This window comes from Cebus imitator, unplaced genomic scaffold (genome assembly GCF_001604975.1).
Source record: "Cebus imitator isolate Cc_AM_T3 unplaced genomic scaffold, Cebus_imitator-1.0 Scaffold229, whole genome shotgun sequence".
Classification (NCBI taxonomy): Eukaryota; Metazoa; Chordata; class Mammalia; order Primates; family Cebidae; genus Cebus; species Cebus imitator.
Genome location: NW_016107544.1, coordinates 1,913,449 through 1,929,955, shown reverse-complemented (window position 1 = coordinate 1,929,955; position 16,507 = coordinate 1,913,449). Strand labels below are relative to the sequence as shown.

Here is a 16,507-nt window from a genome sequence, read left to right as displayed (position 1 = left end):
TTTTTTTTTTTTGAGACAAGGTCTCGCTCTGTTGCTCAGGCTGGAGTGCAGTGGCCCGATCTTGGCTCATTGCAGCTTCCGCCTTCCGGGCTGAAGCTATTCTCATGCCTCAGCTCCTGAGTAGCTGGAATTACAGGCTCCCACCATGACACTCAGCTAATTTTTGTATTTTTAATAGAGATGGGGTTTCACCATGTTGGTCAGGCTAATCTCGAACTCCTGACCTCAGGTGATCCACCCGCATTGGCCTCCCAAAGTGCGGGGATTACAGGCCTGAGCCACTATCCCGGCCCAGGGTCCATATGTTTCTCCACTGTCAGTGTGCACCAGCTGCTTTCCTTCCTTGCACACAGGGTACACTGGGTTCCTGGATTTGGGCGAGGTCACCCATCCTGCTGTGTTTTTCCTTATGCCTCCTGGACAGGGAGAAGCCCTGGTCCTTCACCATCAGGCAGCACCAATAAAAACAAATGACTGAACTTCTGGGGTGACAGGCATCCCAGGGCTTCCTCGGGACAAAGGCAGCTGATGTGGGAGCCAGAGAAGCCTGCCATGCTGTCAGCAGAGACCGCGTGGTACAGATGCTGATGGCACCATAATCTCATTTGATCTATTTGGGGAAGCAGTCAAGTGGATGAGAAAGCCCTCAGCTCCTCGGCGGAGAGAGCTAATCAGTCTGATGTCTGCCTGGGCCTGTCTCTCTGCCTGCGCACCGCCATGTAGCATTTAAAGAGACTTGGTGTGGAAAGTCTAAATACCCAGTCCTAGGAATTTAAGTAGGAGTTTAGATGAAGGATTTTGCTTTTGAACAGCCAACCAGGAGCGAATGATGCTAAGAGCAGCAGAAGGAGAACCATGGAAAGCCACGACGGTGTGCATGTGGGCACTGACAGAGATCATGGCTGGACATTTGTGTCCCATGGGTGTGGACATGAAGGGAGGAATTACAGGTTGTATATGCCCAGCCATGGTCATAGGCAGGCAATTGTGCCCAGGGAGTGTGTAAGTGGATCAAGAAGAAATGTTCCTGCACTGCCTCTGAGGAGGGTAGTGTCATTGGCAATTATCCAGCCATAAGAACACAGGCACCGGGGTCTCAATCCTGACCCTCTTCTTTTGTGTGTTTTGTGGGCCTGTTCCCATGCAGACAGGCTCCCAGCTCGGCCTTTGGAAAGCAAGCTAAGATTGCTCAAAAATGTGACCATTGGCGTCTGCATGATGGCATCTATGATGGGGTGCTTCATTCCAGGGCACTTTGTCTTTCTTCTGAGATGCTATTGCCCTGTGCCTACAAGGTGTACCTTCTGCCTGTGAGGCCAGAGGGCCCAGGCTGAGGAGGGGACTCAGAGCTTCCATGGGGTCGCGCAGCTGCTCTGTGCTTGTTGGTAGACCTTGGCTTGCCTTGGCCCTGAGATAAATCTGAATCCTTGAGGGTAGTGGGTGGGCAGGACGAGCGCATGAATACACATTCTCTCCTGGCCTCCATGCTAGCTTCTCCTGCTGTTTTTCATGCCAGTTTTTCATGCTTTTTTTTTTTTTTTCCTTGCCTTGTTCCCAGGCCAGCCCCTAAGATTTGCAGGACCTGGGGCAAGAGTACACATGGAGTCTTCATTCCATCATCTAAAGTTATAAATCAAGTAGAATAGGTCCCATCCTCCTACCCTGACAATAGTACCTTCACAGAGTCATGGAAGGCCAGGTTCAAGTTTAGAATTTTCTGACTTTTTGGAGTTCTGCCTGGGAACTTGGGAAGTGGGAAAGCCAGCCCCGGCTCTCAGTCTCTCCTCTTCCCATCCCTGGCTCTGTTTTACTCCCATGAGTCCTAGCTTGGTCCAGAGCCCTGCAAACAGCTTGCCTTGAGTCTGGTGTGTGTGTGTGTGTGTGTGTGTGTGTGTGTGTGTTTAGACTTAGTCTATTTACTATCTAGTTAGTGAATAGCAGTCCATCAGTCCATGTACAAATTATTGTCAGATAAAAGATGAATACAACAACAGACATAAAGACGAAGTGTTTGTGTTGTGTGTGTGTGTGCGTGTGTGTGTGTGTGTGTGTGTGTGTGTGTGTAGTTGGGGGGGGTTAAGTTGCAGATCTGCTGGAGTCAGATCCTGGATGGGCTTGAATTACAGGCTGCAGAGTTTGGACTGAACATGATGAGGTGGGGGTTTCCGAAGGTTTTGAGTGAAGAGGAATGAAATCACAGCTGAAAAGGAAGGAGACCAGTCAGGCAACAGTGTGGAGAAGCGTGGATGTCAGGAGGCTATGACAATAACCGCAAACGTCTCTGTTTTGCAGGAAGTGATGTTCTGCAATGGATCATCCAGCGGCTATGGATCTCCAATCTGGGTGAGAGCTCTTCCTACGCTCAGTTATCCAGGACAGCTGTGTGTACAGCGCCACGGGAGAAACTAAATAGAGACTCAGCCTGTGTTTCTGAGAAATTTACATTTTAGTTGCAGAGGCGTGACCTTCATGTGTAAAACTACCAGAATCAAAAGCAAAGGCAGGATAATTTGCGGACAAAGGAATTATTTTATACAAAATATTTAGAACATAAATAACAGGGATAAGTGAGGCGGACTCAGTCAAGAAAGACTTCCTAGAGGGGGTGCTGTGTACAGCTGGTCTTGAAAGAGGTGATGCTTGTGAGTCGGTGAAGAGGAGCTCTGAGGTTTTCCTTAAAGAGGAGACTAGCGAGAACAATGGTGTAAAAATGGAATGAGCGGGAAGTGGAGGGATGACAAGGGAGATTGAGAGTCACGGCTTCAGATGGCTGTGGAGGGTGGCAGAGGGGTGGAAGTGCCCCTGGAGATCTAGAAGACAGGCAATAGGAAGCTGCAGGCAATTTTTGAGCATGGCAATGTGTGTGCCACTCCTATTTCAGCGAGGGTGCCTGGCAACAATTTAAAAGATCCATTGGAGCAGAAAGAAACTGGAGAGTGGACTTCACACTAGAAAATAGGCTGTTGGTACCATGAGGCCAACAACTTTAGGATTTGGTCTGTGATGGAGGGAGTGAGACCTGGAGAGGGAGGGCTGGGGAGGAAGTCTCCCCACACCTTGCAGTCTGAACTATGCGATGGGGATATGGGTTAAGTCCTTGGGCAGGAGGGTCCTGCAGGAATGGAGGGATGGAGTCCCCTCTAGAGGATGGAAAGATACCTGCTTTCGTTGGTTTGGAGAAAGAACCAAGGAAGTTTGTCCTTTAATTGGTATAATTGATAAACAAGACTGTGCTTCCCAACAAACTGGAAGGGGGTGGGAATTAAACTGAAGCGGGAACGAGAGGAAGGATCTGGACCTGGGATGCAGGCAGAGCTGAGCTTGGGAGAGAAGTTGACAATAAACATGGTGCTCCTCGCTCATTCTTTGAGTGACAAAGTGTCTGTTGGTCCAACAGAGACATTTTCTTCCCAGTCCTGTGACCTTTCCCGACCCAAAGGGCCTACAGAGGCTTCTCTAGGCCTTCCTTAACCACCACCCGCCACAGCAGACCACCTGTGGTTTCTGCTAACGTCCAGATTTCCTAGTTCCCATCCAGACTTACTGAGCTGCCATTTCTGGGGATAGGATCTGAGAGCTCCTTCTTTTAGCATGCAATCCAGCGGATGCTTGTCCACAGCCAAGTTCAGGAATCAGTGTTCTCACGGCTTATGAGATGCAGTGCTGTTAGGAGGGGGTACCTGTCCTGGAGTTTGGGGTACCAATGGGGGCCGGCAGTGAGCTTTGGAAAGCAGGCTGAGATTACTGGAAAATGTGACTGTTGGCATTTGCACGATGGCCTCTGTGATGGGGTGCTTCATTCCAGGGCACCTTGTCTGTCTTCTGAGATGCTATTCCCCTGTGCCTACAAGGTGTACCTCCTGCTTGTGAGGCCAGAGGGCCCAGGCTGAGGAGGGGGCTCAGAGCTTCTGTGGGGTTGTGCAGCAGCTCTGTGCTTATTGGTGGAAGTTGGCTTGCCTTGGCTCGGAGATAAATCTGAATCCTTGAGGGGAGTGGCTGAGTGGGGTGGGTGCATGGATGCACATTCTCTCCTGGCCTCCATGCCAGCTTTTCCTGCTGTTTTTCATTCCAGTTTTTCTTTCTTTCTTTTTTTTTTTGCATTGTTCGTAGGCCAGCCCCTAAGGTTTGCAGAGCCTGGGGCGAGAGTACAAAAGGAGCCTTCATTCCACCATCTAAAGTTATAAATCAAGTAGAATAGGTCCCATCCTCCTACCCTGGCAACAGTACTTTCACAATGTCATGGAAGGCCAGGCTCAAATTTAGAATTTTCGGACTCCTCGGAGTTCTGCCTGGGAACTTGGGGAGTCAGAGAGCCGGCCCTGCCTGTCTTAGCTCTGCTCTTAACATCCACGTCTGAACTGCTTCTCCCCAGAGGCACAGAACCTGGGCAACTTTATTGTCAGGTATGGCTACATTTACCCCCTGCAAGACCCCAAGAACCTCGTTCTCAAGCCTGATGGCAGCCTCTACCGATTTCAGGTAAGTCTTGGCCTTGACCATGGGTGTTCATATGGGGTTGATCTAATTTGAAAAGATAATTGGTCGGCTTCATAGTTTCACAGATCAGGACTTCAGAAACGGTGGAGAGGGCTAAGGTGGTTCGATCTCTTTAGTCACAGGGTTGGGGTCCATCAAGCCACAGTCCGGTTTTAAAGCATGCTTTCCCTGGTTTCTTTTGCAGACACCGTATTTCTGGCCCACCCAGCAGTGGCCAGCTGAAGATACTGACTATGGTAAATACTCCAGCCCCAACTATGCCTTTTTAGTGCTTAACATGCTGCTTATTTACTTGCTGCATTTTGGTGACATTTGTCTTGCTGTCATCATGACCTTTACGTTGGTTGCCATCTGCACTGGGTGTGTCCCCAGGGGCAAGGGACTGGGTGTGCTGAGGGTTCTCTCCCCCTTTCTGAGCACAGCAGCCTCAGGCTTAGGGAGGCTGCAGACGGGGGATTGAAAGATGATGATGATGGAAAATGTCACTGCTTTCGTTTCCAGCCATCTATCTGGCCAAGCGAAATATCAAGAAGAAAGGGATTTTGGAAGAATATGAAAAGGTATGGAGGTGCTTTTAGTAGACGTTATTATAATTGAGTGGAATATAGTTTTGGGCTGTATTTTCCTCTTTCCCACATCACTACATTCATATGCACCCTCAGCAACCATCCATCTATCCAGCTAGCCATCTATTTACTAACTAGAAGGAGCTTGCTGAAGTAAATTTTTCCCTGTGTCTAACTTCAGTTTCTCCTGCCATAATTTAAGCCTTGGCTCAGTGGCTGCTGGGTGGCTACCCACTTCCTTTGCCATCCCAAAACAATGTGACATAATTAATATGCACTCTAATGTATAACTCTTGGTTAACAAATCTGAACTTGATTTTTTTTTTTTTTTTTTGAGACAAGATCTTGCTGTGTCACCCAGGCTGAAGTGCAATCTTGGCTCATTGCAACCTCCACCTCCCAGGTTCAAGTGACTCTCCTACCTCAACCTCCTGAGAAGCTGGGATTATAGGCGTGCACCACCACACCTGGCTAATTTTTGTATTTTTAATAGAGATGAGCTTTCACCGTGTTGGCCAGGCTAGTCTTGAACTCCTGACCTCAAGTGACCCGCCTGCCTCTGCCTCTTAAAGTGTTGGGATTACAGGCTTGAGCCATAATGTCTGGCTCGAACTTCAGTTTATAATGGGAAAATAACAGTACTGTATAGACTTTTGTTTTAGGCTGGGTGAGTCCAGTTTCCCAAAAAAACATACTGGCCCTCAAAAGGCTAGCATGTCTGGGTACAGGGTGACAATCTCGCTGTGTTTTTATTCTTTTTTTTTTTTTTTTGAGACAACCTCTTGCTCCATCACCCAGGCTGGAGTGCACCCAGTCTTTGCTCACTGCAACTTATGCCTTCTGGGCTCAAGCCTCAGCCTCCCAAGTTGCTGGGACTAAGGCACACACATCACCATACCCAGCTAATTTTTGTATTTTTTTGTAGAGACAGGGGACTCAGGCTAGTCTCAAATTCCTGGGCTCAAGTGATCCACCCACGTCAGCCTCCCGAAGTGCTGGGATTACAGGCATGAGCCACCATGCTAGGACATGTTTTCATTCTTACAAACACGTTTTCAGAAAGGCCGGCATCACATCAATGTTAGGGCTTATTTTTGTAAATTTGTGATGCTCTGTTACTGAATATTGAGTTTCCAGGTTGGGCGCCTGTGATCCCAGCATTTTGGGAAGCCAAGGTGGGAGGATCACTTGAGGCCAGGAGTTCAAGACCAGCCTGGCAACATAGTGAGACCCTATCTCTATGAAAGATTAAAAAGAGCCAGGTGTGGTGGCATGCATGGGTGGTCCTAGCTACTCAGGCAGGAGAATGGCTTGAACCCAGGAGTTTGAGGCTGCAGTGAGCTATGATTATACCACTGCACTCCAGCCTGGGCAACAGAGTGAGACCCTGTCTCAGAAAAAAAAAAAATGATTTTCAAGTTCTTTTCCATCTTCCATCCTCACTTCCTAATCAGATTTGGAATACATTTATTTTTACAAAAGTGAAGAATACCAGTAAAAGTGAGGCTCGTTGTAACAGTGTTTGAGAATTCGGTGCTGTTCACGAGCGAACACTGTGGCGAAGCCAGTTCAGGCACCATTGGGCTGGGTCTGCGGTGGCCGTGAGCCAGGGGCGTGTCCTTGTTGACTTAGAGTTTATTGCTCTCCAGCACATGACATATGTCTTGGGGCTTACTCTTCTCATTTTGTTTTTCTTCTGTAGGAAAATTACAATTTCTTGAACCAAAAAATGAACTACAAGTGGGACTTTGTCATTATGCAGGCCAAAGAGCAGTACAGGTGAGTGAAGGGAGGCCACGCTTGTCCTCACGGTGGCTTTCCTCCCTCTCTTCCTTCTTTGTTTCCTTTTATTTTATTTTTTAATTTTAATTTTTTTGAGACAGAGTTTCGCTCTGTTGCCCAGGCTAGAATACAGTGGCATGATCTCAGCTCACTGCAACCTCTGCCTCCTGGGTTCAAGTGATTCTCCTGCCTTGCCTCCTGAGTAGCTGGGACTACAGGCACCTGCCAACATGCCCGGTTAATTTTTTTTTTTTTTTTTTTTTTTTTGTATTTTTAGTAGAAACAGGATTTCACCATGTTGGCCAGTCTGGTCTCGAACTCCTGACCTGGTGATCAGTCCACTTCAGCCTCCAAAGTGCTGGGATTACAGGCCTGTAATTACATGGGTTACACTGCACCTGGCCTTTTTCCTTTTATTAAAATAAACTTGTTTTTGAGCATTTATGTGCCTAACACTGGACTGGGCAGAGGGAATAAAAAGACACAGCCTCACGGGTCAGGCAGATGAAAGAATAGACCATGGTGCTGCTGTGACATGAGGCCATCTGGCTGGGGTCTGCAGAAGGAGTTGTAGAAGTGGCATTGAACATAGGGGCTGCCTAGGAGGGGTCCAGGTGAAGGATGGTAGTGGCGGAGGAAGAGGAGCAGTGTGGTGGGAGGGAGGGGCTTTCCGCAGACAGAACCAGAGCCTGGAGGCAGGAGTGTGTCCGCTGCAGACAGTTCCTTGCAGCTGCAACTGAGAGTGCAAAGTGTGAAACTGGCGGAAGTTAGCAAGATGTGAACTAGGGAAGTTAGCAAGAGCAGATTGTGAGAGGGCTTTGTGCTGAGGGCCACGGGGAGCCAGAGAATGATGTTTAAGCAGGGGAGGGATGCACAGTGATCAGATTCTCATGTTAGAACCACACGACGCTCACTTGCATTTGCCTGTTGCAGTATCACAACTGGAACTGGAAGTCCTCTCCAGGGCTCTGCCCTAATGACAGCTGGATGCAGATGTTGGGGACAGTGAGTGGTGGGGAGAGGGTGTCCGTCAGGAGAAGGTTAGGCTATCATTACAAACAGGCCCCAACTCTCAGGGGCTGGAAACCACAAGGTCCATTTCTTACTGGTGCTCCTCATCCACTGTGGGGCAGCTGGGGCCCTGACATGCTTTCCCTCCTTCCAGGACCCATGTGGAAGGAGCAGCACCATCTGGGCTTTGTTGTTGCTTAGCAGGGACAGGGATTTCCTATGTGTATCAATCAGAGCAACTCTGTCATCATGCTCATGAGTCACAAGGCAAAGGAGGTCAACTTCGAAGGGTGGTGGGTGGGGACATAGAATTCTACCAGGTGCCTGAGAAGAAGGAGAGCTGGGAACATCTGGTGACCCATACCAGTGATTACCAAAACAGATGATCTCCCCGATCCAGCCTCACTCACTGTGACAGACCCAGATCCAGGAAGATCTAAACTTGGTGGGCTGGATGGGGAAGACCTGATTCTCAGCCAGCAGCCTAGGTATTGAAGTAGTGATGAACAGTGTTCACAGGAGAGCTGGTCTGGGAAAAAGAGTTTCTTTTGGTGGAACAGCTTTATTGCCCTCCATGGGGGAAAATATGTTCTTACGGTTTAGAATCAGGTAGAACATCTGTGAGAGAGCGGCCTCTGCTCGTTAGCCACAAACGTGTTTCTACCTGGGCACATTTGAGGCAAAACAACGTGGGTTATCTTTAATCACTTGCATTTGTTCATAAGGCATCATTTGGTGAGTTTTTGGGTACTGTCTCACTTTATGTTTGTGTGGCAAAATACTTATAATAATAATTATTGTCACCATTCATTTCTACAAATGGGGAAACTGAGGCTTAGGGAGTTGAAAATTACTTAGCTGAGGTCGCTTGGTGACATAATGGTAGAGCTTGGGCTGATATTACTTAATTCCATTTGTTGCACCAGTTTTAAGTTTCTGATGGGTTCCAGCACTGGGCTGGGCTCCAGGGACACAGAGAAGGGTAAGATGTACCCATCTCCCTCAGCCCCTCCATCCCCTTCTCCTCCTGTCTGGTCTGAGCAGGATGATCCCAGCAACCAACAGGACCATGAACCCTGACATCTGCTTTCCAGGGCCCTCTATGTGCTCTTGCAGCTCGGAGCTGATTTCAGTGATCTCTGCAGGTCCACCACCCAGGCCTTGGCCTCAGTCGGGATAAAGCTCTGTGCTGCCAAGACCCTGGGACATTCCCCTCTTCCATTCACTTTCAGGTGCGCTGGAATGGGCGATTCCTAAAAAGCTTGCTCCATTTGAGATGGCTTTTTCCCACTAATTTTATGGCTTAAAGGCTGCCTCTGATTTCAGATTTAGAGTTTCAGCACAAAATGAGGTTGTCCATGTAGGTTGGCCCATTAAGTAGTCATTTTGTTTTGCTAAGTCCCCTCGTCCAAGTTCCAGACTCAGCATCCAGCTACCTACTCAAGAGCTCATGTTGCTGTCAAACCTCAAACTAACCTTGTCCATATTTGAGTGTTTTTCCCTCACTCTCCGAACCTCTTCCTTCAGTATCACCCATAACAGCACCTCTGCTGCTTCTACACTGGTTGAGCCAACCTTGCCGTCACCTGAACCATGGCAACATCCTCCCACCTGGCCTCTCTCTTCCCATTTCACCCCCCATGTTTGAAACACAAGTAAGATCGCCTCACTCCATCTTCTCTAGCTGTCAGGAGAATGCTCACTTGCAATGTCACTTCCTCAAAGGGGCTTTTTCTGATTAGCTGTTACTGCATTCAGATCCTCCTAAACTTAGTGGCTCAAAACAGCAACAATTATTTTATTATATGTCCTGACTTCTATAGGTTAGGGATCTGGGAAGGTCTTGGCTGAGCAGTTCTGACTTAGAGTCTTTTGAGTGTTTGCTGTCAGACGGCTAGAGATGGGGGCCTGGAGCAACTGGGGGCTGGCTGCCATTTCTTGCTCTCTTCTTGTAGTCTCTCTGTGTGGTCTAGCTTGAGCTTCCTCACAGCATGACGGCCTCAGGGAGGGTTGTGAGATTGCTCACAGGTGTTTGGGGACTTCAAGACCATATATTCCAGTAAGGAAGGTGGCAGCTGTCCCACCATTTGTGGCCATGCCTGACATCCCATGTTAGTAGAAACCATCATAAAATCCCACCTGGCTTCAAGGGGAGGAGACATAGACCCACATCTTTCAATGGAAAGAGTGACAAAGAATTGTAGACATATTTAAAAATCAACACAGAGGACATTCCTGATTCTACATGATGGTACCCTGAATGTTTCCTTATGGCACATAATGCAATTTGCAATTCTGTATTGATTCTTTGTGTATGTGATGTTTAGTCCAAAGGCTACTCAAAGGAGGGGACTATGTCTGTTTGATTCTTTGACTGTGTGTGTGATGTTTAGTCCAAAAGCTACTCCAGATCAGGGAATATGTCGTTTGGTTCACCAGTAGACTCCCAGTGCTTGGAAAATAGTGGAAGATCAATGAATACATGAATGAACGAATGAATGAATGAGCGAATGAATAAGCAAATGCCGTTGCTGAAAAAAAAATCACAATATGACAAACTAAAGTAATTGCTAGTTCACTAACTCTCTTGCATTCCATTTATCATGACTCTCCTCTAATAACATCTGTCTCAGAAAAGCAGAAGAGCAAAGCCGGAAAGGACCTGTGGGGTAAATCAGAGAGTGACTCTATTTGCAAGACTCTCCAGCATTGTGGAAACTGCAATGCCTCAGCCCAGTTGTGGCCCATGCTCCTGAGGTCAGGGGCTAGTTAACCTGGTCGAAATTCCAGTTAGGCTGTCAGAGGGAAGTTGGAACAACAGCGTTTATATTTAATTTCCAGAGGAGGCTGATGGAACACCCAAATGGAATGGCACTGTTCACCATCTGGCTTCCTGGGTGTTATGATGTTTTTCACAGTACAATAACGGGGAGATGAATCCACTGACTCTGTCTCGCAGAGGGCGTGTGCGTCATCCCACGTTGCCTGGGAAAACAAGTATTAACAAGTGTGAGAGCTGGTCGCCGTGGCAATTGTACAGAAGGGGCCCATGGCATGATGATTAGTGTTAGTTTGCCCCTGGAGGAAGAAGGCCCTGCATCATTTCCCATCCAGAGTCGGAAAGGGAGAGACTGAGAGATAAAAAGGAAAATCAACAGCCTTTTTTTTTTTTTTTTTTTTTTTTTGAGATAGAGTTTTGCTCTTGTTGCCCAGGCTGGAGTGCAATGGCATGATCTCAACTCACTGCAACCTCTGCCTCCTGGGTTCAAGCGATTCTCCTGCCTCAGCCTCCTGAGTAGCTGGAATTACAGGCATGTGCTACCATGCCTGGCAAATTTTTGTATTTTAGTAGAGATGGGGTTTTACCATGCTGGTCAGGCTGGTCTTGAACTCGTCACCTCAAGTGATCTGCCCACCTTGGCCTCCTAAAGTGCTGGGATTACAGGCGTGAGCCACTGCACTGGGCCATGAATAACCTTTTATAGCAATGAGATGTGCTCAGGAAAAGCCCCGACTTGGCGCAAACGCTTTGCAGACACAGGCAGGGAGGAGAGAGAACTCTCCAGACCAGCACCTTCGTCACCATCCCACAGGTGCCTGTCCAGACATTGACTGTGTTGTTTGCCCAAACAGGGAAAGGTTAAGCCAGGAGGTCAAATGTCAGCCTGGAAGGTCACTCAGGGACGCTGAGCTCCAGTGGTGAAGTTGGTGGAGTTGGTTTCATTTAGGGCTAGTGGTGGCAGCATGATCTCAGGCAGCACTGTGCTGTCCAGGGGAGCTGGACCCCAGACCCGACTCCCACGTGCAAGTCCCACTTCTTCCAGTCACTGCCAGTTGACCCTGGTGGGCTGATGGGGCATTCACCCCCTCTTTGTTTCAGTGCCCTCAAATTTGAAGTGAGAAAAGGCTATTGAGAGGATTAAGTGAGATTAAGAGTTAATACGTGTCAAAGCGGTTAGAATAGTACTAGTACGTAAGTGTGATGTCAGTGCTTGCTGTGTTCATTATGATTATGGTATAAGTGAATTACTTGGGCAGGCTGGGAGAGGGGTATAGGTCATCAGGAACGGGGGGCATCACTAATCAAAAGCTACAAAGTCTTACTGGCCTTAAACATGGCTTTTGGCTTTTCAGGGCTGGAAAGGAGAGGAACAAAGCAGATAGATATGCCCTGGACTGCCAGGAGAAGGCATACTGGCTGGTGCACCGATGCCCTGTGAGTACCCTCTGCCTGGTTTGCTCTGTCTCTTCCTGTGCCTCCCTCCTCCATCCTGCGCTCTCCATGCCTGTTGCCAACTCCCCTTTTTCTAGGGTGAGAACTGGAGCAGCAGGAGGAGCTGCTCAGTGTTGGGTTAGCATCCAAGCGCCTCTTGGCCAGAAAAGGAAGTTCTCTGTCTGGATGGGGTCTGCTCATGGCCCATCTGTTGGTGTTAGTAGGAAGAAACCTGAATGACTTTGTCTTTTATGAGGGCTGGGGCTTTTCTTTGCCAGGATACCATACCTTGGGAAAGGAATATAAGGAAAAAATTAGAACACAGGCCCCAATTTAGGCTCCAACATAGAAATGTAGAGTGCTGTGAGAAAGGAAACTACATGGCCAGCGTTCTCCTTTGTGTCTCTGGCTCCCTCTCCTAGATCCAGTTCCAGCAGCTGAGATGGGAGGAGGAGGAGGAATACGTCTGTGTTGAGCTTCTCCTTGCTTGGAGCACACTGAATCTCTGGCTTTGAGACTTTCGGTGGCCCAGAGAGACAAGCTGTACAGAGTTGGTTTAACTTGTCCCAGCTCATCACTGGGAAACGGTAGCCTCATCCCCCAGCACAGAGAAGTGGGCTCCGACCACCACATCCTGGGATTAACTCTGCTATCTCGGTTTCCTCCTGTCTCAGCCCCCTGTGCTGCCTCTGGGTCATGGGAGGTAGAGGATGTGAACCAGATTCTGGAAACTGAAGAGTTAGAAAGAAATGTTCTTCCTCCTTTTCCTTTAGCTTTCTTGCCTGCCAGGTATCAGAAATTCTCAGAACCAGAAAGAGAATTGAGTGAGACTTGGTGTCAGAGCTTATGGATTTTTGAACTTTGATCCCATCTGATTTTGGCTGTTTTGCTTATTTTCTTTATATACTCAAAACAGTCTCCTAAGGTGTTCCACCCTGCAGGGGCATGGGTTTGGATGCTGTGTTGCCAAGGTAAAGGTTCTGAGGTTGATCCCCAAATAGCTTGTTTGATTTTTTCCTTTGATTTAGGGTTTTTCCTCTAGGGAAACCAGTTTACAGATGCCTGACACAGGTCTCTGGGGGGCTGGGTGACAGAGCATAGGGTCCCAGAGACAAGCACGCCTCCCAGTTGGTAGTGTAGAAGCAAGCTCTTTGTATGAGAAGGAGCCGCACATTGCTTGTGTGTTCCAGAAGAAGCACTCCATGGTGAGGATAAGAAGATGTGGTGGATATGCCACATTTGGCAAGATGCCTTGGTGCCCAGTGGTCCCATGCGCAAGGGAACCCTGCTTCTTTCAAGGTGAAGAACAGCTTCCATACTACTATACTATATGCAGAGACTCCTCACTGTGGGAATGCCGATGTGACTGCATTCCTTGCAAAGCGACATAGACTGGCTATGCATGCCATCTGCCCAGGGTCTCTCTCCTCCCCTCTGTCCCTGCAACTTGGAGGTCTATAAAATGAAAATTGATCATCCAGGTTCTCCTTAGTTCTCCTGGAGTAAGCTCTCAGCCCCAACCAGGCAAGTGGCTGAGTGGCTCTTCACAGCATGGTGCAGAATCACGTAAATATGGCAACGCGTCTCTAAGACCACCACCTCCCCCTCCCCCCTCTCCACCACCATACCCATCATCCCATCTCCCACTCCCTCACCTCCCTTATCTCCCTGACCTTTACCACCTCTCTTACTTCCCCCACTTTCTCCACCACCCTTATTGCCATCGTCATTGTTGTCATTGTCACCATCACCATCACAGCAGACATGAACTGAGAACTCCCAGTGTGTACACTGGGTGCTATGCTAAGCCTTCTGCATTTTTTTTTTTTTTTTTTGAGACAGAGTTTTACTCTGTCACCAGGCGGGAGTGCAGGGTCATGATCTCAGTTCACTGCAACCTTTGCCTCCCTAGTTCAAGTGATTCTCCTGCCTCAGCATCCCGCGTAGCTGGGACTATAGGCATGTGCTACCACACCCAGCTAATTTTTTGTGTATTTAGTAGACAAGGGGTTTTACCATGTTAGCCAGGATGGTCTCAATCTCCTGACATCGAGATCCACTGACCTTGGCCTCCTAAAGTGCTGGGATTGTAAGCCACCTCGCCCGGCTGGCCACCTTCTGCATTCTTTTTGAATCTTTGCAGCCCTGTATGAAAGGCATTATTATTGTTCTAATTTTACTGATAAGCAAGTAAAAGTTCAAGGATGTTGCTAATTTCTCCAAAGTTACACAGCTAGTAAGTGCCAGAGGGTCTGAACCCTGTAGGACTGACTGTGGAGCCTCCCCCTCCCCGCCCCCACCCCGCCCCGGCTTAGTCCTATGCGCTTCTGCTTCTCATGGCAATGTCTTAGCTCGGTTCAGCTCTTTGGTATCCTCCTGGGTCATTAGAATGTTGCCTGGGTCACTGCTGCTCTAAGAAGCTGAATGCCTGGGTCCACACGTTCCTGGTCCCTCTGACAGCACTGGGGACCCAAGTTCAGCATGAGGATTTGAGGGACTCGGAGTGGTGCTAGAACTTCCAGGACATGAAACTGCTCCCCACATCTAGCCTCTCTCATGGCTGCTCCCTAAGTGAAAACCAGATCAGCAGTCAAAGATGAGGCAGGAGTGCAGTGGCCCCACTCTCTGCGATTTTTTAAAAATGCTCCCCGTCTCTTGTTGGCCTGCGTGGGTGGAAGGTAACCTGTTTGAAGAGCATCTCAGTCTAGAAATTGAGCAGTCTGACAGGCTCAGGAAGCTCCAGAACTCACAGACTGCCAGACTGTCCCCAGCAGACCCAAACAAACCATCAGTTCAATGGGAAAAAAGCCAGCCAAGGCAAACCAAGCACTTGGCGCTGTGGAGTGTCATGGCCACTCTGTGTCAGGCTGTAACCAACGATTGTAGAGTGAGAGGCAGCCCAAGGCTACTGAACCGACTCTTGCACTTGTTCATTTGTTTGTTCATTGATCCGTGAAACCTTCATTGAGCCTTGCCTTTGTCCCAAGGAAGGGTTTAGGTGCTGGGTGTGAAATAACAGCCAAGAGTCATTGAGCATTTCTCTGTGCCTGTGTCAAGCTCTAGACACAGAGGACCTCATTTATGCCTGATGCTATGATGTAGGGAATATCACCATCCCCATTATTCAGATGGAGAAATTGAGGCTCATAGAGGTTCAGTAGCCTGCTCAGTTCTGGGAGAGGAAGCCACATCTGTCTGATGGCAAAGCTTGACATGCTGCTTCTGTGTAAGGAGCCCCTACCTGTGGTCCCTCTCTCAGCTCAAGGAGCTCAAAATCCAAATTGCTGGAGCACAGGTGAGTGGCACTCTCCCAGAGATAAGACCCAAATGCAGAAGGGGCACAGCGAGAGGGTGATTGATTTAGAAAGGCGGGGAGGAATGTCTGATAGATGCTGTATTAGGGAGATCATCACTGGCAAAGGCCAAAACCCCACGTGGGTGGTGGTAGTTGGTAGTTGAGAGCTCTGACCTGAATTGCTATCTGAAGCCCAAATGCCACCTGTGATTCAGCATCCTGTAATGAAGGAAAATGATGCTCCTCACCCATTTTTTCCGCAAATGGAACTAAGTACAGATCTGAGCACGATGCAAACAGCAGTGAGTTTTGTAAATGAACAAAGGGAGAAAGTGCTCCCTCAGACAGTCCTGCAGAGGCCTTCCCTGCATCTTTACTGGGCCATCTGTGACTTCTTGCCTCCTGAGGATATAGTCTGAGGCTGCTTTCTGGTGGTGGGTATGCTAAATCAAGTGATTTCTTATCTGCATATCAAGCTAAATGATCCTTGTTTCAACTGCATATGCAGACGCCTGCCAGAGAAGGAGATATCTGCCCTCCATTTCCCATTGTTGTTGGGCTGTCTGACAATGGAAAATGGCAAAATAAATTGAGGTATATTAACATTATGGAACATTGTGAAGCTATTCAAATAGTATTTTCAAAGGCCATTCATTGACCTAGGAAAATGGTCTGACATATAATGTGGATTTTGTTGTTGTTGTTGTTGTTTTTTTGAGACAGAGTCTCGCTCTGGAGTGCAGTGGCATGGTCTCAGTTCACTGCAACCTCCGCCTCACAGGCTCAAGAGATTTTCCTGCCTCCGCCTCCTGAGTAGCTGGAATTACAGGCGCCTGCCACCATGCCTGGCTAATTTTTGTATTTTTGGTAGAGTCATGTTGTCCAAGCTGGTCTTGAACTTCTGACCTCAAGTGATCTACCTGCCTCAGCCTCCTAAAGTGCTAGGATTACAGGCGTGAGCCACTGTGCCTAGCCTGACATATAATGTTATAATATAAAACCAGGGTGGAATGCTCCTTGTGCTCTGGTCCAAAAAAATAAATAAATAACATATATTTTGTGAATATCTGCTCTATGCCAGGCACTTCCTGGGCAACGGGGATATTTGGATTATGAGCCAAGGCAGACATTGTTCATGACCTC

At 48.2% G+C, this 16,507-nt stretch overlaps 1 protein-coding gene across 2 annotated transcripts in view; it reads left to right on the top strand.

The window, feature by feature from the left end:
* RGS9 (regulator of G protein signaling 9) overlaps positions 1-16,507 on the top strand; it is a 95,717-nt gene that overhangs the window by 23,767 nt on the left and 55,443 nt on the right. For both annotated transcript variants that reach the window (XM_017497333.1, XM_017497332.1), the window contains exons 3-8: positions 2,293-2,343; positions 4,373-4,479; positions 4,682-4,733; positions 4,999-5,057; positions 6,766-6,842; positions 11,991-12,072. In XM_017497333.1, the coding sequence (XP_017352822.1) occupies positions 2,293-2,343; positions 4,373-4,479; positions 4,682-4,733; positions 4,999-5,057; positions 6,766-6,842; positions 11,991-12,072 (428 nt within the window). The remainder of the gene's footprint in view (positions 1-2,292; positions 2,344-4,372; positions 4,480-4,681; positions 4,734-4,998; positions 5,058-6,765; positions 6,843-11,990; positions 12,073-16,507) is intronic.